General features: G+C 42.8%; 1 protein-coding gene across 2 annotated transcripts in view; it reads right to left on the bottom strand.

Annotated features, from left to right (window-relative positions):
• LOC119649689 (insulin-like growth factor-binding protein complex acid labile subunit) overlaps window positions 1-22,611 on the bottom strand; it is a 60,972-nt gene that overhangs the window by 4,527 nt on the left and 33,834 nt on the right. For both annotated transcript variants that reach the window (XM_038051956.1, XM_038051957.1), the window contains exons 2-3: window positions 3,013-4,027; window positions 2,749-2,947 (exon numbers count right to left, since the gene is read on the bottom strand). In XM_038051956.1, coding sequence (XP_037907884.1) covers window positions 2,749-2,947; window positions 3,013-4,027 — 1,214 coding nt within the window. The remainder of the gene's footprint in view (window positions 1-2,748; window positions 2,948-3,012; window positions 4,028-22,611) is intronic.

Here is a 22,611-nt window from a genome sequence, read left to right as displayed (position 1 = left end):
CCTGCAATGCAGTTGAGCATTCCCTTCGTGCGAATAAGGCAACGCTCGGTGGAAGGGTTTGTGAGAATAAAATGCCCACTGGTGGATAAAATTTGGCCATGGAAAGTATGCCCAGAAGTCAAACCAAATATGGAAAAGGAGAAGTTGAAATTATTCACGGGGTAGGGCTTCTGAAACCCGGGATGCTCCCAGCCGTCGATACCAGACGACGTCAGTAGTGGCATGAAATGTTACAACCGCACGGGAGAGAATAGAATTGATTCCATTAACACACCCGTTCATAGGAACATCGTTTCTTCGCAGATCCTCACCCATACGACTAGCCCCAGTAGGGGAAGAATACACAAAGGACGAAACTTCGACGGCAAACCATCCGAGCTGTGTAAGATGTAGCCCCCAATTGGCAGCGTATGGTCAGGCCATTCAAAACGCTGAATAGGAGAAACCGCGAACGGTTGAGCGAATCAACAGGGCAACAAACCTTTCAAGAGAAAAAAGGGCGAAACTCCCCAAGTGGAATGCAGCTGCAAGTTTGGAGAAAGAGAATGGATTTCAGAAGGAGGATTTAGAAACCTGGAGCAAGGTGGAATCTTAGAAAAGGAGAGACCGGACGATGATAAAACCGGAGGTTATCATCATCCCCAAAAGAAGAGAAACGTCACACGATGACATTCTCAGGAGAGTGAAGGCATACTTCGAACTCCCCAAATTTGGGAGATACTGTTCGCCAAACTTAGAAGGGAGGCCTTATGTCAGAACTTAAGAAATCCAAGGATGTAACTGCGGATGAGCCAAATTGGAAAGTCTTTAGATAGGAAGTTGGCATAAGAGCTAGCAGGCCGAGTATCACTATAATGTCCAAGAGTACACATGAAAAAGCAGATCAGCCTTTACAAGAGACGGCGGGTAAAACGCCATCATCAGGCAACCAGCGGAGGCAGCACTCAAACTGTTGGCAGCATGGCTAGTAAGAATAGGCTGGGTTATGTGTCGGTTTGGGGAGCGGGTGGAACTGACCCGGTGCTTTGGATGCTTTGGCTACAGTCACATTAGCGAAGCATGCACTACTTCGAATGACAAAACCAAACAATGTGCAAGGGCATATCAGGACTGTGGAGAGGGTGTGCATCATTGGCCCATTGCAGCCAGTAGCAGGTGCCTCAGATGAGGTAGATACAAATCAACTTTAACCAGTGCCAGGGGGCGCAGGAGCTACTCTCGCAAACCATCCACGAGGAAGACATCGATGTGGCCATAATTACTGAACCATATCGAAGTCATCAGAAAAGTTAGAGACTATGAAAATCAAGGGCGAATCGAGCTGGAAAAAGAGTTCTCGCAGTATGCCTGCTGGGTTACCTGGGTGGATGACGAAAGGTTTTGAGTGGAACAGTTTTCAGCCGAGCTCAAGTCCAACATACTCCTGGATTGTACAGCGAAAAAGTTATCCAAATCTCCCGATGCATGCGATACTACATACAATGCCCATAAGGCGACTGCTAGTGGTGGACTGCTTGCGGGCCGCATGTTTCCGGGCCAAGAGGCTTTAGCCGCGATCGAGATGAGACACACAGACAACTGCGGGGCCACATAAGCGCTCGGCAACCTACAAGGTGGTAATGAAAGGAATGCAAAGGTCACTTCGGATGACCTGTCCGCACCTTCTGAAAGAGATTGCTGCCACCTTGTTTAGTCCAACGAATGCGTACTACTTTCAATAATCAAGGAGGAGCTGCGAGAAATATGTAGTAGGATCGACGATAACAAAGTCTCAGGTTTGGATGGCATTTCTAGCGGAAATTTGAAGCTGGTAATTAAGCCAGAGCCGCTAACACTTTCGAGGTGCTTGGAGATCTAGCATCATTGTATACAGTAGGGAAGGTTATCGAGAGCGTTATCCACAACAGACTGCTACCCATCGTAGAAAGCAGCAATGTCTTTTCAAAGTACCTGTATAGGCTTGAGGATGTCCCCTCTACAATGGATGTTGGTGGTGAATCTAACAAAAGATGCGCTGGGTCCTGACGGCTACTGCATCGTATTGCGAACTGGTAAGAAGTGTTGGGTGACAGAGATGTTCCTGGATATTTAGCTAGTCTGTTTAAGAACTACCAAACTACCAAAGACTACATCGTTACAGGGGGGATGCCACAGGGCTCATGCTAACTCTCCTGTTGTGGAATGACATATATAATAGGATGCTCCTCCTCCTCTTCCCGTTCAAAAAGAGGCTGCGATTATCGGCTTTGCCAATGACCTGGCTGTAGTTCCTATGGCAAAGCACCTAGATGATATGGAGGTCTACGAGATGGAGACAGTGAAAGTGGCAAAGTCCTTCTCAGAAAGAACCGGGCTGACCTTGTGGAAAGAGAAGATGGAAGAGGTTTTAATAACGAACCACAGAAGTCGTCTCAAATTCGGCTATCAAATACCTTAGGGAACACCTAGAGTATGCATCTTAAAAGGCAGATTGTGCAACTGCGGAGGATCCAGAGCACGTGATGTTTCCCTACCCAAGGTTCGCGACAGAAAGAAGATTAGGCGTTGGGATGGAGCTTAAACCCCTAAATAGAGGCCCAGCGGGACTGAGATCGGAGAAACCGAAGGTGGTTCCGTAGAGAACTTAGACGTACAATTGGGGGAACCATGCAAACTACAAGCACTAAGGTATTTTATCTGATCAATCGTTCACCTATTTTGACATAACATTAAGCTATCTACCGCGATTATACTAGCTACAATACATACTTTCCAACCAAATTTCAAGTTTTCCAGGTACGCCATGATTCGAGCATCTCGTTTTGGCCACCAGTTCCGATGAAAGCGACATGATTTGGTTATTTGTCATATTAGCTTGACATAGTGTTGGCAAACCATGGAAGTCCCGCTCCAATTTGGTCAAATTGTTGAAAGCTGCATTCAATATCTTCAAAGATGGTAGGTACGTCTAGAAAAAGGAAACGCATTGGGTTAGGTCTGTTAGTTTAAAAGTTTGTCAGTATCTATACTCACCGTGGAAGTTTCTTCCAAACTAAGCAATTGGTTGTGTGAAATATCGAGAAATTCCAAGCTTTCTAGTCCAATAAAGTCATCTGGAAGAATCCTTTCAATCTGGTTGTGTGTAAGGACCAGCGTTCGCATTTTATTCAGCCCCATCAAGACTCCGTCAAGAGATTTCAACTGGTTGTTATTAAGCCGTAAGTCCACAACAAATGTATTCGGCTCAACTAAGTTTTCCATGCGTCCTGTCAATCTCTTTATCTGATTATATGAGATATCAAAAGAGTGAAGATTTTCGAGGCCACGAATCTCATTCATTGAAAACTCCTCCATTTTGTTGAACGAAAAATTAGCAATTCGTAGTTTAGCTATTGGAACGAGTGACTTGTTCAAGGATTTCAAGAGATTATGGGACAAATCTAGTTCATCGATTACTTCTGCTTCTTGAAACTCATCCTCGGCTAAATATTCAATTGAATTGTTTCTTGCGTCCAAGTGCTGAATATGACGACCATGTTTGAAGACTCCATCAAATGATTTGAGTTTATTATTTTGTAAGTACAAGTTATCCAACTTGGGTAAATCCTTCATGCTCTGGGGTAGCTTCTCGATTTGATTATTTTGCGCGAAGATGGCGGTTAGCTCACGGGCAGGAGGAAGTTCTCCTTCCAATGATGATATGTTGTTCATATTGATGAAAAGCGTTCTCATTTCACTTAGATCACGCAATGTCCCATTTAGAGTTTCAATTTGATTTCGCCCAAGGTGCAGCGTTACTAAGTTCGTCGGGAAGGATCCTTTATCTATACGCGTTATTTGATTTGTTGCCAGCACCAAGTGACTTATATCCGGGATTCCTTTGAAGTCGTCATGATTCACGGATTTTATACGCCCTCTCGCTAGATCTAAGGTTCGTATTTGCGGCAAGTGATTCAGGACATGCTTCGGTATTTCCTCTAAATCATTTTCTGCTAGACTTAGGAATCCGATTTCTGTTAAACCTCGAAATGGCATCTCCGGTACCGATCTAGAAAATAGAAATTGCAAGCAATTAGTTGGTAAAGTCTTCTTGAGTGGATGAGGAATCATTATTATTAAGGTTCCGCCTTAAATCTCATAATTTTATTGAATTTAGTGTAATTCTACTCTTCCCTTCTACTTAGATATTATACTCTCAGTTTTAGGTACGGGAGAGTAAGAAAATGTGAAAAACTTGAGACGGATAGGAAAGGACCAGATCATCGAATAATACTTGAAAATGCCTCTAACGTTGGGGTTGAAAGCTATTAAGGATGGCTCCATCGATGATTACCTACCCTGTCACGGTGCCGGAGTTAAAAAAAAACCATATCTGCAAGGCAGACGCCATTCGCAATGCTCCACGTCTCCACACTTTGGCACGACACTTACAATACACCCCCTTGTCAAGGGCATCAGCCCATACCTCCTCCATAGAGCAGAATGGGCTGCCTTGTATTCAAGAGAAGAAATTTTTCGGCGCCAAAATTCATCGTTAGCCATCTTGAAGCCGAGACTCCAGTTTGACCGCTGCTGCTTTCCTTTGCTTGAAGAAGCTCGTTCATCTTCGAGTCGAGGATTAATTTAAGATACTTAATCGTTGATTTCAAGTCTATTGTCAATTCGCCGATTGATGTAGGACGCAGGGGGAGATTCTCTTTGTGGTCAAGGTAACTACTTCGATTTTTTTCGCGCAAGGCCAAAAACCGCGAGCAGTCAGTCAGTCCGTTTACCCGTCGCATCAAAATGCCATATCTGCAACAGTGCATTCGGCAACATCATCCTTATAATCGACCAGAGGTGAATCTCTTCTGCCATTTTGAGTCTTAGCGGACTATTTTAAGAAGTGTCATAATTGTCTGGCGTTAGGATGGAGCCCTGTGCTACCCCCGACGTGGTCTACATGCGCTTCTGGCCCTCTGGTCTCGTAGAACACAAAGCGGTCTCTCAGATAATCCCTCAATATCTATAGGAGATAGTCCATGTGTCTAGTATGGCTTACCACCTTGCGGAATTAAGGCATTTCTGACATTAAGCGTAACGAGGAGCCCTAATCGTTGAGATCCGCGCTATGTGCATAACTCGATGAGCCAGATCCACCGTAGATCTTCTCGCTCTTAATCGCGCCCTGTTCACCTAGGAGTAGACACAGTAGCGGCACGTAAAGAATGCTAAGCCAGCGTCAGATGAGTCGAATATACTCGCGATTTTGAACAATCAAGTCACGGACTCGGATTGTCCCACAGAGAAATCTGTCGAAGACATACGCTCAACTCCGTTGGAAAAAGTGTACTCAGTGTCTACGGCGCGGTCAGCCAAAAAGGAGAATATGATAACTCCCATAATGAGAGGAACAGTAACCCTTCTACTAGTAAAATCCGATAAAAGAGAAGCTGGTGAAAGCATCTGGTCTAATATCAATATGTGGAAATGGATACATGCAGCCAGAACATGGTGGACCCGACTAGGCTCCCAGTTGACAACAGTGTAAGGTACTACGAAAGAAGACGAAACTTCTTGCGAATTAGGAGATGGATGCTGCTGAGCGAATAAGTGTGGTTATATCTGGAGAAATCAAACGAAAGAAAGCGGATGTTTTCGGCCGAAGATGGGAACAAGCTGATAACCCTAATCAGACCCACACTAAACGCAGAAGGCTCTTCAGTTAAGATTGGTTTTCACATTAGGCTATACCTATGTCTACAAACGTTAATGATCACCAAATCAACCTGCAGAAAGCCGATGCTTCTTCGTATCTACTGATTGCTAGGCCGACAGAGTTGCGGAACTGTTCTTATGTATTTCTGCTACAAGAGCTTTGATGAAGCCTGTCTTATTACCCCAGTGAAACACGGAAAAGCAGGTCTCTGGTAGAACCAAGAACTACAGAAACTAAAGAAATCAATCAGACAACTTTCGAATCGTGATTATAAAAGCAATAAGAATAAAGAGTGGTTAAACTTCAGGAACTCACAGCACGAATTTTGAAAATTCAGTACCTCGACGAAATAAGGCTGGCTAGACTGACCCTGACCAATGTGCGAGGATAAATCAAAGCAACATCGTGGATGCGCGAGGTACTATCTTCTTTAAGTCTACCTAACTACTAGCCTAAAGCTTACGAAAACTGTTTCGGCCCAAACGTCTCATCATAGGTTCAAAGCTCTTACTATACAAAACAATAATCTTACCAGTCCTTTTAGGTTCCTTGTAGACTCCAGACAACTTTTAGGGATATCGAATTGGTGGACCCGGCGCAAAACCGGGATGTCTGGAGTTCCTTATTAAGGTAGGCCTAGACTGAGTACCGGTTTTTATACCGCTGATGATGATGACAATTGCTGACTTGCCTGGAGTCAAGCCTTTTTGGTCTGGGCCAATGATGGTCTAGGCGTATGGGGCTTTCCGACCTAGCAAGATAAGGGAGAATATCTTATAGACAGTACCCAACAATGTGATACCTCTTTAATTGCTGCACTGCCTGACATCTCCTGGACTGGAACCGGTAATCAGAGCGTCAGTAGCATATGTCCAGAATAGGGAATAGGGAAGCGAAATCCACGGTACATTTTCTATTTGATTACCCCGCGGAGATTCTGCGATACATAATCGATTCCGAGGTCCGTTGACGTGGGAAGTTTTAGTTTAGTTTAGTTTACTGGGGGGAGCCGCAGCTCCGAGCACTAGAGTTAGGCCAATTGTACTATCTCCGTAAAACGCCTATTCAATGGCTTCCCGCCTACGCCGTTCTTAGGCTTTAGCGAATCGGAGAACATTATCCAGAGGCAGAGAGTGTGCATTTCATTTAAGAAAACCCTGCCAAGGTGTCTTCCTTTGAGATCTGAGAAGGCCGGGCAGCTGCATAAAAAGTGCAAGGCCGTCTCCTCCTCTTCCTCACATTGGATGTACATAGCCGAAACCACTACCCCAATATTTTCCATATGGTAGTTTAAGGAGCAGTGCCCCGTTAAAAGCCCTATTAGGGTTTTCATGTCGCACTTCTTAAGGGGCAACAAAAATACCGTTCTATTGGTCCTAGGCTTTTTCACAAGGATTTTCTCCTGCCGGCAAGAATCCAAATTTCTCCACTCCGCTGCGTGAATCTTTGCAATTTCACCCTTCAGGAACCACCCCTAAGACTCCTTCAATAGACTTCTGGCCGACCAATATGTGAATTTTCTCCACTCTAGCATGTGATGGATCCAAATGATTAGCAACGGTTCGATTCCATACTGTCTTGCCGCATCACAAATTGCCGCGAATGAGGCATAATTGAAGACACTTTCGATGTTCATGAATGCGCCAAAGACGTATTCTTTTTCGAACATTGCCTTTGCAATTTTTGCCGTAAGTTCATGGAGTGCTGCCTCCGTGGATTTGCTTTTCTGGCAAGCGTGTTGCCTATGTTGAAGTGGCCACTTAGGAATGTGTGGATCCCTTATGACAAGATCTACTAATCTTTTTAGTTCTTTTATTAGAAAGGACGTTATATTGATCGGTCGGAGGCTGTGTAGGTAGGTTTCCCTGGTTTGGGAATAAATAACACCTTCATATCACGCCATTTAATTAGAATATATCCATCCATTCCATCTATTACTAGCGCAGGAATGATGCCATCCGGACCTGCAGACTTGTATCTATGGAACAAGTTAAGTGCCCATTTTACTCGCTCCAGCGAGCCAGATGCCAGTCTCTCGGTTGAGGGCTGTATGCACCTGTTGGCCCCGAGATTAGATTTTGGATGCTGTCTGGGAAGTGGACTTCAAGAAAATGGTTTGCATGTGTACCTTCGTCGCTTTCTGTGCACCTCCCGTTCTGTAAACGTAAATAACCCAATTTATGGCTACGTTCTTTAACCAGAACCGCTTCAGATTTGAGGTTGCCTCAAGAAAGTTAGTCTCTTCGCAAAAGCGTCTCCATGATGATCGTTTAGCCGATCTTATGCTCTTCTTTAGAGCCTCTTTATAGCGATTCCAGCTAGCGCCTGAATCACACTTCAGAGCACCGTTGAGAAGCATCCTTGCCGTTCTCCTCTGTTTTGCCAAATCCGAGTTCCATCATGGTATTTTATCCTTCTTTGGCATCTTGAGTGGACAGCTTTCTTCGAAAACTTCTCTCATACAAGTTGTGTTCATCTAGGTTGTCTTCTCGATTCCAGCAATGGATTTGATACGCTTCCCAGGGATCGTGACTCGGGCGCTCAATTCAATTTTATACATCACCCAATCTGTCTTCCGCGGATTCCGATACTCCAGTGGTCTTGACCCTCTAGCGTTGATGTTAGAACCACCCCAGCATATATGGTGAGCGCTGACATCAGATCCTGCTATTATATTACCCCATGCCTTTACTTTTGGCATATTGGATAGCTCTGATGAAAGTTTCTCTGGGAACTTCTTCTGCGTCATAGGGGAAATATGCAGAGCACCATAGTGTCTCTTTATATCCCTGTTCGGGTTCGGTTAGGTCGTTAACCAAGTTAGCCTGCAAGTCTTTTGAGATTACCGTGCAGAAGCGGGGTCGATCACTTTCATTAGCATGCAACAGGTCAGTATGTTGGCAGTTTAGGCCTCTGATTACTCCACCAACAACCCGCGGCTTTTGTATAAGGTATATAAATGTCTTGCAGCCATTGATATGACGACTGATAAGTGCAGTTGCCGCTTTACAATTCTGCCAATTTATTTGGGAAATGTGGCACCTCATCTACGCTTCAGATGAATATGTCCAGTGCTGTACGTCCCTTTCAATGGTTTTAGGAGCCGGCACTTGTAACGTGACGGTCCCCAGCCCATAGTAGCGCCGGCAGCCCGATTTTTCCCAAACCCTCTTAACATCGGTTTTGGGAATGCCGATAGAGAGAAAAGTTCCCGGCGTATCGGCTCTCTCTCCTGTTTTGCTGCCTAGCAGTATCCAGGTGGACGTGTTGAGGTTATTCTTCACACCAAGTTGTGCCAGAACCCGAGCACCATTCCACTCTTCTTCTGGAAGCCAGAGGAAGAACTTTTTTAACGATGGCAATTCAGACACCTTTTTCAGGGTTAGTCGCGCACCCTCTCACACATCGTTTCGGAAGGAGCAATACTGCCTGACCCACTCGTTCGTGTTTTCGTTGGCAAAGTTTAGCCGTAACATTTTAAGGTATGCACCTACCGACTCAAAGCAAAGCGAGGGTGTAGTCTTTACAGCAGTCCTTACAAGCTGTTCGCACTGCTCAGTATCGTAACCGGATGGATTAGAGTCGTCATACAAAACCCATTCATCGGCTTCGATAGCCTTGGCTGCAAATAAATGCCTAGCCGCTGCCGGCCAAGTTCTCTTTGTTGCCTTTTGTGTTGAAGAGTTGGGATCGTCCGAGGACCGCTGCCGCTTCGGTTTCCCCTTTAGCCGCAGGTGCCCCGAATGATCCTTTCCCCTCAACCTTGGCACAGCCCGTGGTTTGTGATTAACGCGGGAATCGAGTATTATTGATCCCTAGGTTCTGAGTGCTCATAGGCTTTGTCTCTCCCCCACTTTCATGCACACCCACAGATCTTTGTTGCCGGACAATCGTAACTCAACCGACCACGCGGCAGACCTTTTGCTCGAATAGTATGGTGCCGATTACGAGGTGATGAAAGTTGTAAAAATCTACAAATCTGTCACCTTTGTTGTGGCAGTCGTTATCATGGAGCCTCCCCATCACATGTCCTAGGAAGGTGTAGTCGAGAAACGCCAGTAATAAAAAATATCGAAATTTGTAGGCTGCTTGCCCACAAGTTGCAATCCCTTTCCTTTGCTTTTTATGACAAGCAGGGAATACTTCGAATGTATTCTAAAATCCGGCTCAATGGGTCAACTTTACTAGCTTATTGGAAAACATCTCAGCACAAGCTTCCTATTAAATTGACAGATATTTACTAAGCCAGCACCAACCAGATTCTTTTGCATTTCTTAGGAGTTGAGAATCTTACTCTGATAACAATCTTTCGTACGTTCATATATGCATATACTCATATTTAACAACGTCACAGATCAAAGCTCTCCACAACAGAATAACCGCTCACTTCGTTGTCAACCTATGTGCAAGCAATTCCTACAAGTTCCCATAAATAATCCAAATGAAGACATTGATGAATTGTTGATAACAGCAAACCTCTTTCAGCGCTCTGAATGAATCTTATCGCATTCCCCCCACTATGCCATCTAAACCAATAGCACTCAAATCACTACTATGAAAAATTTCAGTTACTGCGGATGAACCGCACTATCTAATTATTATAAATAATGTAAATTGACAACTGAAATCGGCTCAACATCCATTACAAATCGCCAATGTCAGAATGAAAATCAATTCAAAAATAATAATTCATCAGTAATTAAAGATAAAACAAACAAAATTCGGCGCCAGTAATTAAATTGTACAGCCTGAAAAATTAAAAAAAAAAAATGATTATGAATAAAAAAATCACTGGCGCCAATCATAAATGGTTGAGCCCTCAGATGAGAACTTATCTCGTTCAAATTGATAATACAATGACTTTAGCTGATGTGTGCGAGGCTGTATGGAGTGTGTTCAGCAATATACATATGCCAGTATCTGCATATATATGTATGCACATAAGAAAATTAAATGTTCTTTTTGAGATTGTACAAAAAAGCGTCGATTCTAGATAGTGGTTGGACTGTTACGGATTCTTTTCGAATATTTGAATTCAAATTTTCCAAAAAAAGTAAGGGAGGTAATGATTGCCTTAAAGGAATCCTTAATCTTGGAGACTGTCAGGACCTTCCAATTAGTTAATTATTCAACTCATATCATATAATGAGATACTTTAGCGAAATCCATAACAACAGATAGATATCTTTTGGTAAGAAGGGTGGGTGACGCGCTCTTAAGGGGGTCGTCCCGTGTGAAGGCCGCTTTTTTTGCCTTTTTTGAAAAATTATTTTGGAGGACTGGATAAAGATAGAAACGTGATTTTTTCACAATATATTCATTGATGTCTCTAGTATATGTGATAAATATTTCAGATTGATATTCTAGCTAGTTTTCGGAATACGTGTCAATTTATGCACTCATTTCCAAAAAAACTCATGTTCATCTGAGGAAAAAAAAGTAAACGGCATTTTAATGTGGACAATATTCCACGGTTCGCAAACTAGGATAATTAGAAAATATTAAAAGGTAAATTTTAAATTTTAAAATTTAAATGTGATTATCAACAGTATCTGCTATACCTGGTCCATAGAGAGCACCCTCCGTTTCTCCAAGAAAGCTGCTCTCTGGTTTCAATTCTGGCTCTTTTAGCAAGGTCAGTCGATCGTCGTTCGGACCGCCAAATTCGCGCTTCACGACGGCGGTCGGCATAAACCTGACATATGTGACCAACTTGACATCCTATTGTCACTAGGATTTTGAGAATGCCATTGAATCCTTCATTGAAAATAATTACAGCCCGAAAAGTGGCTATTTCTACGACCTTGGCACCAAAATGAAGGTGTTTAGGAGCGCAAGCCCAGATCAATGCATTTAACGACTCATTGTTATTCTGGGTCTCTGCTTCTAAACATCTGTTCATGAGATCATCTCGTGACAAATCTTCGTAGATTGGTTTGATGACTGTTTGAACTTCTTCAGTCAAACGTGCCTCCTCGTGGTGGAAACTATCCAGTTCTCCTTTAGCTTTCGCTTTGCGCCATTTGCACCAACTGACCTCGCCTGCTGGACAATTTTGATGCTGAGGATTTTCGTCTGTAGCACATTTATAGAAGAAAGTTGCCCAAATTTCTTGCTTCATTCCTTCTATCGAATTTGCGTGTCGACGTATAGCTAGCCCAAAAAATGTAGTGAGGTCGTTAATAACCTTATCAGTAAGTTTTCCAGCCCCTTTTCTTCCAATGCGTTTGTGATTTTTCTTTGCATTTCTAAGCCGCGTTCCCATTCTTTTCTCGACATGTCCTACGCATTCCTTTTTTACTACTACGTATATTTTATTGGGTGGTCAAAGGGTGGTATAGGTCCCAGGGCGAAACCTGGATTGGTACCCACGATGGAGCATAAAACCTGGGAAATGCCTGCTGAACCAACACCAACAGCTCTACTACCAAACCCTATCTCCACCTCCACGTGGTGACCGCTGGGAGCTCTTTCGTAAAGAAAAACTGCAGACGGAGAAGGATGAAGGCGAGTCTCCCGCGCCTAAAAACGGCACAAACTGTATCTAGTGGTCCTCCAGGCTGAGTGTTGGGTAGGGGCTGACAACCCTACACGGAAAACCGATGTTACGGAGCCACGAAAGAAACCTCGGACAGGATGGACTTTAAAACGACGGACCCGGCAGCGACAACGGATTAACGATTTGCGCATTTTCTCATGGAACTTGCGCTCCCTGTACAGAGATGAAGCTGATGAACAGCTAGCCGATACCCTGTCCCAATATAGGGCTGATATAACAGCGTTACAAAAGATGCGATGGACAGGGACCGGTTTCCTGGAGAAGAGCCGCTATACCAGATATTATAGCGGTCATCCAGTAAACCATGTGCTCGGAGTAGGTTTCTTAGTCAGCCAAAAAATGAAACCTGCTGTTATCGGCTTTGAAAACATAAGCGAACGGCTATGCACTCTGCGCTTGCGAGACAAGTTTAGAAATATAAGCCTCATTAAGGTTCACGCCCCTACAGAGGAGACTGCAGAGTTGGAGAAGGATACCTTCTACGAGGCAAACGAACCCTCGAAGCCTGTCCCAGATATGATATCAAAATCATACTTTGGGATTTTAACAGCCAAGTAGGGAAGGAGCCCGTATTCAGGCGTATACGTTCGCTCCCATAGCTTACACGAAAAAACAAATGATAACGGACTGCGGATTATTCAATTAGCAGGGTCACACGAAATGGTTGTTGGAAGTACCTGGTTTGCGCGGAAAGCGATCCACAAACATACGTGGGCCCCTCCAGACGGGGGCCACTTTCAACAAAATTGACCACGTGTTGATCAAACGACGCCACCTCTCAGCCTTGATGAATATCAGAACATATAGGCGGGCCAATATAGACTCGGATCACTATCTCGTTGGCATGGTGCTCAGAGCTGGAATAGCAATACCACCTAGAATCCCCTCTGATAATCAAGTGAGAGTGAACACTGAAGCCATCAACAACACAACCCTCCGCGACACCTATAAGAGGGAAATGGATGCCGCAATAACCGCAGTTAACAGAGGTCCTGGAGATGAAGCATCAACAAATGATCTTCATAACCACCTGAAGAACGTTATCACTGATACGGCCACAAACATACTTGGCCCCAGCCGCAAAAGGAGTCTGAGCGGCTGGTTTGACGATGAATGTAAGCTAGCAACGGAACGGAAGAATGCCGCATACCGAGTAGTGTTGCATTCTCAAAGAACGCGGGCACGCGCGGAGACTTATCACGAACTCCGTCGAGCGGAGAAGCGACTTCACAGACGGAAAAAGGAAGCCTGGGAGAACCAACAAGTCTGTGAACTAGAAATGTACAGGGAGCAACCGCACCAAGCGCGAAAGTTTTACCAACAAGTCAGCAGGATGAAGCCTTATACACCTCGATGCTCATCCTGCCGAGACAAAGAGGGAAATCTGATTTCCGACAGAATAGGCATATTAGACCGATGGGTTGAGTACTTTGATGAGCTACTGAACAACCAGGACATCGGCGAGTTGGAGGTCCCGCCAACTGAAGACGATGGATAAATACTGCCATCACCAAGTTTAGGAGAAACAGTCGGTGCAATTCAACGGCTAAAAAATAATAAGTCGCCAGGACCCGATGGAATTACAGCCGAATTGGTTAAATATGGAGGCGACCAGTTACACCAAGTGGTTCATCAACTTGTGCTCAAGGTATGGGACAGCGAATCAATGCCTGACGATTGGCAACGAGGCATTATCTGCCTCATACATAAAAAGGGAGATATCACACAGTGCAGCAATTATAGAGGTATCACGTTGCTGAGTACCATCTATAAGATATTCTCCACTATCTTGCTAGGCCGGATAGCCCCATACGCCCAGAACATCATTGGCCCATACCAAAAAGGCTTCACTCCAGACAAATCAGCAACAGATCAGATTTTCTCTGTGCGGCAAGCGATGGAAAAACTCTTGGAATATGGACAACAGTTGCACCATCTTTTCATCGACTTTAAAGCCGCCTATGATAGCATAACCAGGGTAAAACTGTACATGGCCATGAGCGAATTCGATATCCCGACGAAATTAATAAGACTGACTAGGCTGACCCTGACCAATGTGCGAGACCAGATAAAAGCAGCAGGATCACTCTCAAGACCATTCGACATCAACAACGGTCTACGACAAGGGGATGCCCTATCATGCGTCCTCTTTAACCTGGCCCTCGAAAAAGTGATCCGTGATGCTGAAGTAAATGCAAGAGGTACGATGCTCTTCAAGTCCAAACAACTACTGGCCTATGCTGACGATATCGACATCATGGGAAGAACCACCCGAGACATACAAACTGCCTTCATCCAGATCGAGCAGGCGGCGATTGGCGCGAGATCTTGGGCTGCACATCAATGTAGGCAAGACAAAATATATGGTGGCAACGTCAGCACCGAAGACGAATCAACCGCAACCGCACTGGTCAAACGCGAAGAAGAATAAGGATAGGAGAATACAACTTTGAGACCGTTGACAATTTCTCCTATCTAGTGTCGAAAATCACAACCGATAACAGCTACGATGATGAATGTCAGCCAACAGAGCCTATTTCAGCTTACAAAGACTGTTCCTCTCGAAACTTCTCACCATAGGGTCAAAGCTTTTACTGTACAAGACTATGATCTTGCCAGTCCTCATGCATTCCTCGGAAACTTCGGTTCTTAGCAAGAAAAATTGCAAACTCTTGGCCTCGTTCGAGAGAAGAATCCTCAGAAGAATTTTTGGCCCCCTACATGAGGATGGACGATTCCGTAGCCTACACAATGACGAAATCTATGAGCGGTACCATGACCGTCCGGTTGTGGATAAAATCCGGCTCAATAGGTTACGGTGGGCGGGTCACTTAATCCGTATGGATGAGGATGATCCCACCCGGAAAGTCTATAAGGACAATATCTATGGTAGAAAAAGAAGACGAGGCAGACCCTGCCTAAGATGGAGCGATGGCGTAGGTCAGGACGCCAGACAGCTTTTAGGGATATCGAATTGGTGGACCTCGGCGCAAAAGCGGGATGTCTGGAGTTCCTTATTAAGGCAGGCCTAGACCGGACACCGGTTGTTGCGCCGTTGATGATGATGATAGCTTGAAAGCCTTTCAATGCTCACCCTAGACTGGATTATCCTTTTTATTCCAAATAGCAAATCAGTTTAGACAATTGATTGGTTTTCCATCTTTTTATATTTATACCTGTGTTCAAATTTATATGGCTCAGGTAAAAAACTAACAGATAAAAAAAGATTCGATGCTCTATCTCATCGAGTACTCTAGCCGCGGCTACAAACTCCTTACCTGGTTAACACTGTAATTTCTGAAGGACTCGGAATATCGGAAGATCCCTTTGCCCACATATTCTCCACTATATATATATATATACAATTCATGCAAACAAAAAAAATCGATTTCTCCAACTCGACACACGGGATGACCCCCTTAAGACCATTTGAATCCCAATTCTGACCATGTGTATGGAGTTCTGTACTGTACCCTCCCTCCTACAAACATGGTGTACACTTTGATTATACGAGCTGAGCTGAGGCGTGTAGAATGATCGACGTCTTCCCATAAAAAAGCAAAGACAAATCACTTTTCTACTGATAAGGATTGACCAGACCTTATCACTAAGAAATTGAAATGTTAACATACACGGACGCCTCTTAAAACACTAATCCGGCGTTGGTATGATAATTTGTTTGCCGATTCACGAATGCGGCTGTGGTTTAATGTTTGGCACGCTGAGCAGTTTTAATTCAATTATTTTGATATTTATTTGTAAACAATGTCAAGGCAGATTAATTATCTGTCACCGTTCGTTAGAGATTTCTAAATCCGAAAATATTCTATGCGAGCAGATAAGAGAATGTTATGAATGTTTAGACATGACCGGCATGGACTCGCCAGTGGCCAAGAGAGTTCTTCATTCAATTGGCAAGAATGGAGCCCGTATCTCAATGCTGACATTATCAAGTAATAATAAGTCTTAATTACAGCAGGGATATCAATGTTCCTGAATAGTTGTAAACAAAACATTGATTGAGATCGTTCGTATCGCGCGATCCATGGAGGGTTCCATTCAAAGTTTCGCCTCAGCAATAATTTAATCAGCATGGTCGAAGTGTGCTGCGCTGGATGGAGAATTCCACCCTTTCGCTATACTTAACACGCTGAATGCCAAGACTTTTAAGATGTAAACACCATACTCAAAATCTAGAGAGAAAACTGTAGATATAAGATACATTGAGAAATTCAAGCCGAGATGGTCAGGTTTTTCGCTTGACTTAGCCATGGAGCAACTGAAGATAGGGAATTGGTAAGACAATCGTTACAAGACCTTTACGGTCAAGTCAGGCCATCTTAGCACCCATGGACTCGATTTTGGGTAACCAAAGTGTTAAACATGCCTTGAAACAAACTATCATGGTCTACCCAAAACACCATAGCACCCAACGCAGATTGAAAGGAAAATTCTATCGATATGGATCACGAAGTGTAGCGTGCTGCTTTTTTGCTCTAACAAGTAATTAAATTAAGATCAATTGCAATCAACACGAGGAACAAAGGTCAAGAAGGTCGTGAGACAAATTTATTAACTTGATCAAGTTCAAATCAAGTTATTGTTCGATTCTTCCAACACAGAACAGATTTATTGTGTTTCTGGTTTCTTGAAAATAAACGAGAAATTGTGCGTATGATCTGAAATCTAGTGTTCTTGATGGTTTCCATGAATACAGATGATTACTATGCAGTTGTAGAAAGTTGGTTAGACTATCTGTTTTATGTGCAGATAAACCGAGCTACACTTCATTAGAGTACTAATCTAGATTTGTATAAACATCCAGAAACTTGTAATTGCAGTGGTTGAAAGGCTACTAAGGTTTTCTTCAAATGGCGCCCAATGTGGGGTCCTTTCATAACCATCATCTATGATACTACAAACTCTGCTTTTGCACAATCGATGATAATTAGTCTCTTCGAACTACACAACTATTTTCTAATCTAAGGCCAACTGTTAATATCGGATTTATCTAATCCTTACCTGGAAAGTGGCCTTTTCTATCAATAGTAATATCTTGTTAGCTAATATTCAAGGGTAGGTTAAAAATTGAAGGAAAACTGAAGAAGAAAGCAGCTAACCATGAAAATTGCCAAAAACAGTTATCTAATTTTCTTTACTTTCTTCCCTATCTAAGTAATCCTATTCCAGCAAACCTTAACTGGCTTGTAGACTTGAAGGGGGTCATCCCGTGTGAAGGCCGTTTTTTTTTCTCTTTTTTTTTGAAATTTTTTGTAAAGACCTGGGTAAAGATACAAATACGAATTTTTCACCATATATTTATTAATATCTTGAGCATGCGTAGTAATTTTTCCAGCACGATAGCATGGTTCATTATTGAAATACAGAGCAATTTATACATCCATCTCCAAAAAAGGTGTTTTTCTGCTGCCATGCTAGATGGCGCTGTGATCATTTTAAAGAAAAAAGTAAACGGCATGCACGGTGCAGACTTAGGTACAGGTCACAAACTAGGATTATTAAAAAATATTAAAAGCTAAATTTTTGGCGCCGTGCTCAACTTTTTTTTTCTGAATTTTTGGCGTTTTTTTAAGGCTTCTTTAATTAATAAAAAAAAACCTATCGAATGTTTTGAATAAGTTCTGATAATTTCAAAGAATTTCGTCGGATATATTTTGGGCTATGGTGGCAGCAAATTTTCAATATGCAGTTTCGAGAAAAAACTAGAGATAGAATGTGAATGTGATTTTTAGCCATAAAACCTTAACTGATTATTAATCTGCTATACCTAGTCCATAAACCTTAGATTTCTTCAAGAAACACATGTACAGCCTTGGCTTCAATTCTCGTCCTTTTAGCGAAATCATTCGAACGTCAATCGGATTGCTTTATTACGCCGATCGACTTAAATCTGGCATGTGACTAATTACGTGCTTAACACTATAATTTCCGAACGACTCCGAATATCAAAAAATCACTTTGCCTATATATTGTACACTATATCTGATTGCAATTGATGCAAAAAAATCGGTTTCGCAGATCCGACACACGGGATGACCCTCTTAAAGCCTATGACAGCATAGCCAGGGTAAAACTGTACATAGCCATGAGAGAATTCGGTATCCCAATGAAATTGATAAGACTGACTAGGCCTACCCTGACCAATGTGCGAGACCAGATAAAAGCAACAGGATCACTCTTGAGACCATTCGACATCAACAACGGTCTAAGACAAGGGGATGATTCGCGATGCCGATGTAAATGCGAGAGGCACCATCCTCTTCAAGTCCACTCAACTACTGGCCTACGCTGACGATATTGACATCATGGAAAGAACATCCCGAGATGTACAGTCTACCTTCATCCAAATCGAGGAGGCGGCGCGAGATCTTGGGCTGCACATCAATGAAGGCAAGACGAAGTATATGGTGGCAACGTCAGCTTACAAAAACTGTTTCCCTCGAAACATCTAACCATAGGTTCAAAGCTCTTACTGTTCAAGACTATGCTCTTGCCAGTCCTTGTGTATTCTTCGGACACTTGGGTTTTTAACAAGAAAAATTGCGAACTCTTGGCCGCATTCGAGAGAAAAATCCTCTGAAGAATTTTTGTCCCCTACATGAGGATGGACGATTCCGTAGCCTACATATGATAATTACGAAATCTATGAGCGATACCATGACCGTCCGGTTGTGGATAAAATCCGGCTCAATAGGTTACGGTGGGCGGGTAACTTAATTCGTATAGATGGGGATGATCCCACCCGAAAAGTCTATAAGGACAATATCTATGGTAGTCCGTGTGGCACCCTATTCTGCTTTGCGTGCTACATGACTGGGGAATTGGTTGTTTTCGAAAAAAAGAAGGAAAAAAGAAGAAGAGGAGGTAGGTGACAAGTGCGGAGTGAGTCGTGCACATTTTTTTTTGAGGTTGGAATGTCGAAAATTGTAAGGATGGGAGATAATTAGTCGCCCGGCGAGAAAATTGACGAATAGTAAGCTCCGCCAGATCAAAGCCCCCTAAATGTGAAAAGTGGATCACGATTGTGTCGGACATATTCTGTTTTGCTATCGAGCCGTAACTTCCGTTCTTGTTCCCAGATTATTGGTGATAAGTTGTGCGTTGCGAGCAAATAAATGCGTCTCGCGTAGGAGAGTACCCTTACCACTTTGGAAAGTGCCCGGCAATTTCTAATCGGGAACTGAGGAAAAATCGGAAAATTCAACCGTTAAAGATACAGTTCCCCCATCGATAAATGAAAGGAGTAGATTATTGTAAGTGTGTAATTTTGCACTAGATGTAAAGTCCTCTTTACAAAATAAATGCGCCATGGTGTGCAAACTTAGAAACTAATTTAATCTCTTCAAACTCTCACTATGTTCAGTTTATAATGGAGCGATTTTTGATGTGTTAGCTGCAAGGAGATATTCGGTCCATCCTGATGGACATGTGGAATTTAGGTATAAGTTTACTACTAATTAATTTTGTTGTGTAGTTTAGTAGTATTATTAGTCTTGTATATCGTAGAGCTTAGAATTAATTTCCGTGAGAGAATGAGATTATGTTAATTATCCCTTTGCTTTTCCTTTGCCGTAGAAGAAGTGCTCGCGTTGATATCTATTGATTAGATCAGTTGAATTGGACGATTTAAATGGAAGAAGTCAAAGTATAGACAGAAGAAAATTAAAGAATTGAACATCTTTTGTTTGCGAAACGCCTACAAATTTCTAGTCGAAGAAAGTTTTTTTTTTTGTTGTTTGTAGGAATTTGAAAGTTTTTTTTTTTACTATTTATAGTCAGCCCTTCTATGTTTAATTAGGGTTCTCCCAATTATATTGGATGCGGCAGGGGGCGAACGATAAGGTTGGGGTAGACTGCCGCAGGATCACTATATCATCTGGCCCCCCTTGAAGAAGAAAGGAAAACTGGGGCCACTTGTCAGGTAGATGTCCGAATCGGTTCAGAGCTGATCCTTCCCCGTCCATTCCTCGCGCGTTAGATTTTTGTGAGTTAGTTAGACCGTTGGCATTTAGCTCCTTTTGTGATTGAAATCCTCGGTGGTATCATTCCGTCTTCAAACTTCACATCTCTATTAGAGTAGTTTACCCCGTTTGGGTTTTGTTTTGTTGACTCCTGAGTCAAAGCATAAGGAGATAATATGTGAGAACCAAGAACCCCGGCCCACATCTCGACGAACTGCTACCATTCGGATTAGCTCCAGCACGTGCCGTCCGGTTCAATATATTTCCTTGCGCAGTCGGAGCTCACGACTGGCGAACCTATTAGAGGAGTTTGTTTGGTTGACAACATTGATGACCGCCAAGGGTGCCAAGGGGATGCAACGCTGGGCTCTCATCGTAATAGAGTTGGCGCCCAACGTGGGGCCACAGTTGTTAACAGCATTATACCGCCTCATAATGGTCTTTCCATCATTAACGATATTTTTGATTAAGAAAGGATGTAACGTTCTTGAAATTAAGTGGAAACGCCAGATCTTGATCAAACCACATCTTGTTCCTTCTTTTAAGTGGCTTATTTTGTAATAAATCGAGCGAGACATCCCGCAAAAAAAAAGATTTAATTTCTTCACCTGTCAACTGGTTTGTGAGAATATAAGACTGTGAGTTGGTCTACAATAATTCCTGCCCAAGCTTATAAACCCCATGCGTTTCGATAATATGGTTCATGACTCAATTTATCGATGACTATGGATAGTAATATTTAAAGTCTTTTCCTTGGTAAAAAGGCATTCCTCAGGAAATAAAGTACTTTTAGTCAAGTAATGGTTTTCCTTAACTCGATCTTACACTCAATAACCCAGATTAGCCTAAAATGGCTTGAATTAACTTTCCTATTATTGTTAAGATTGTTTGCGAGGTATGTTTGTTTATGGTTACTATGATTTTAGTAAACTACAGTTACATTTAGAATAGCAGCCGGATTTATTGGTATTTTTTTTTCTGTTAATCTAATTTTCCAAATGCACCTACGAACCCCTGGTAATGGAAAACCAATTACACTGAAGTGCTTCAACCTACTATAATGACCACAAATTGTGCACCTAGGATAATTATATAAAAAAAAGTTTTTTCACGGTGAAACAATGATTAATTTTTTGTGATAAAATTGGTACACTGTATATTTTAAAATTCGAGGAAAAATGGGGCAAAATGTGTGGGGAGCAAAAGACAATTTTTGCATTTGGAAAGTTATAATTTCCACAAAACTTACTCTATTTTAGAAGCACACTTTCATATTTTAGAGTAATTTCTTAGCCATGATTCAACGACTATTCCATTGCAGTATGTAGTTCTTATGGTATGACGATTTTGGTGGTGTAAAGGTGGCAATTTTTTGGAAAATTTAAACAATTAAAATGCCTGTGGAAGCTAAAGAGTTAAGAAATCGAGAAAAAAATACTTAATATTTTTGGCTTAGAATTATATGAGGAATCCGGTTGAATTCAGTTTGTCTAGTAATTTTGGAACACTTTGTATTCGTGAAAGATATATGTAAATGCGAATTGTCAAAATACTTTTTAATATGCAAATTCCTTGCAAACCATACGACGCCTAGGTCTCCCGTCCCTGGTGGTTGACGGCATAACCGCCAAAATATCCAAGGACCACTCTTCACCGTATTGGGTATTGTCTTCGTGTCCCTGGTGTTCCATTTAAAGAATTTAAACAAAAGTCTCCAATTTTATTCCCACGAGTAATGGGGAACCAGTCAGCCCTGCAACAGAGCCCCAATGTTGCAATGCCCCATGGTTACCTCCAAAGGTAGGGAAGATATTTGGAGGGGAGCCGCTAAAATATAGTGTAACGTCACTGCAATTCATCTGATAGGCTCGTCGATTCTTTCACCCCCGATTACGGATTTGTTAAGGAGGTTCACTCCTTCAGAAAGGGAAGAATAGTTTGCGATATTGGTAGCTGACCCGGTGGGTCTTGTCATGATCTGCAATCCATGACACCCGCCGGGTCGCATGCAGCTCTGCGTTTGCAGCTCAGGTCAGGATTAACCTGATACGCCAGGTATATGTATAATATATATATAGTTAAAAAAGCCCACGGACCTTCTTTCCGCCCAACCGGACCGAGGGGCGACCAAACTAAGAATGGGCTGAAGGCAACATCTAAAGGCCCGCATCACAACGATGATGCGTTTCAACGCAAAGTGTGTGCGACCATGCGAAAATGTATTGCTACATCCCCGATTGTCGCAAACACTTCAAGCAGTAACGCAGTGGTTATAATCTGCAGAGACATCCATTTTAATTTGTAGACAATACGGATCGGGACTGAGACCCACTAGGGCAGATTATTACCGGACAGAACTCTTCGGACTATAGCACAGGTTGCAAGGATAACCG

This window comes from Hermetia illucens, chromosome 2, assembly GCF_905115235.1.
Source record: "Hermetia illucens chromosome 2, iHerIll2.2.curated.20191125, whole genome shotgun sequence".
Taxonomy (NCBI): Eukaryota; Metazoa; Arthropoda; class Insecta; order Diptera; family Stratiomyidae; genus Hermetia; species Hermetia illucens.
Note: the sequence above shows the minus strand (reverse complement) of the source record. Positions and strands in the feature narration are given on the sequence as shown.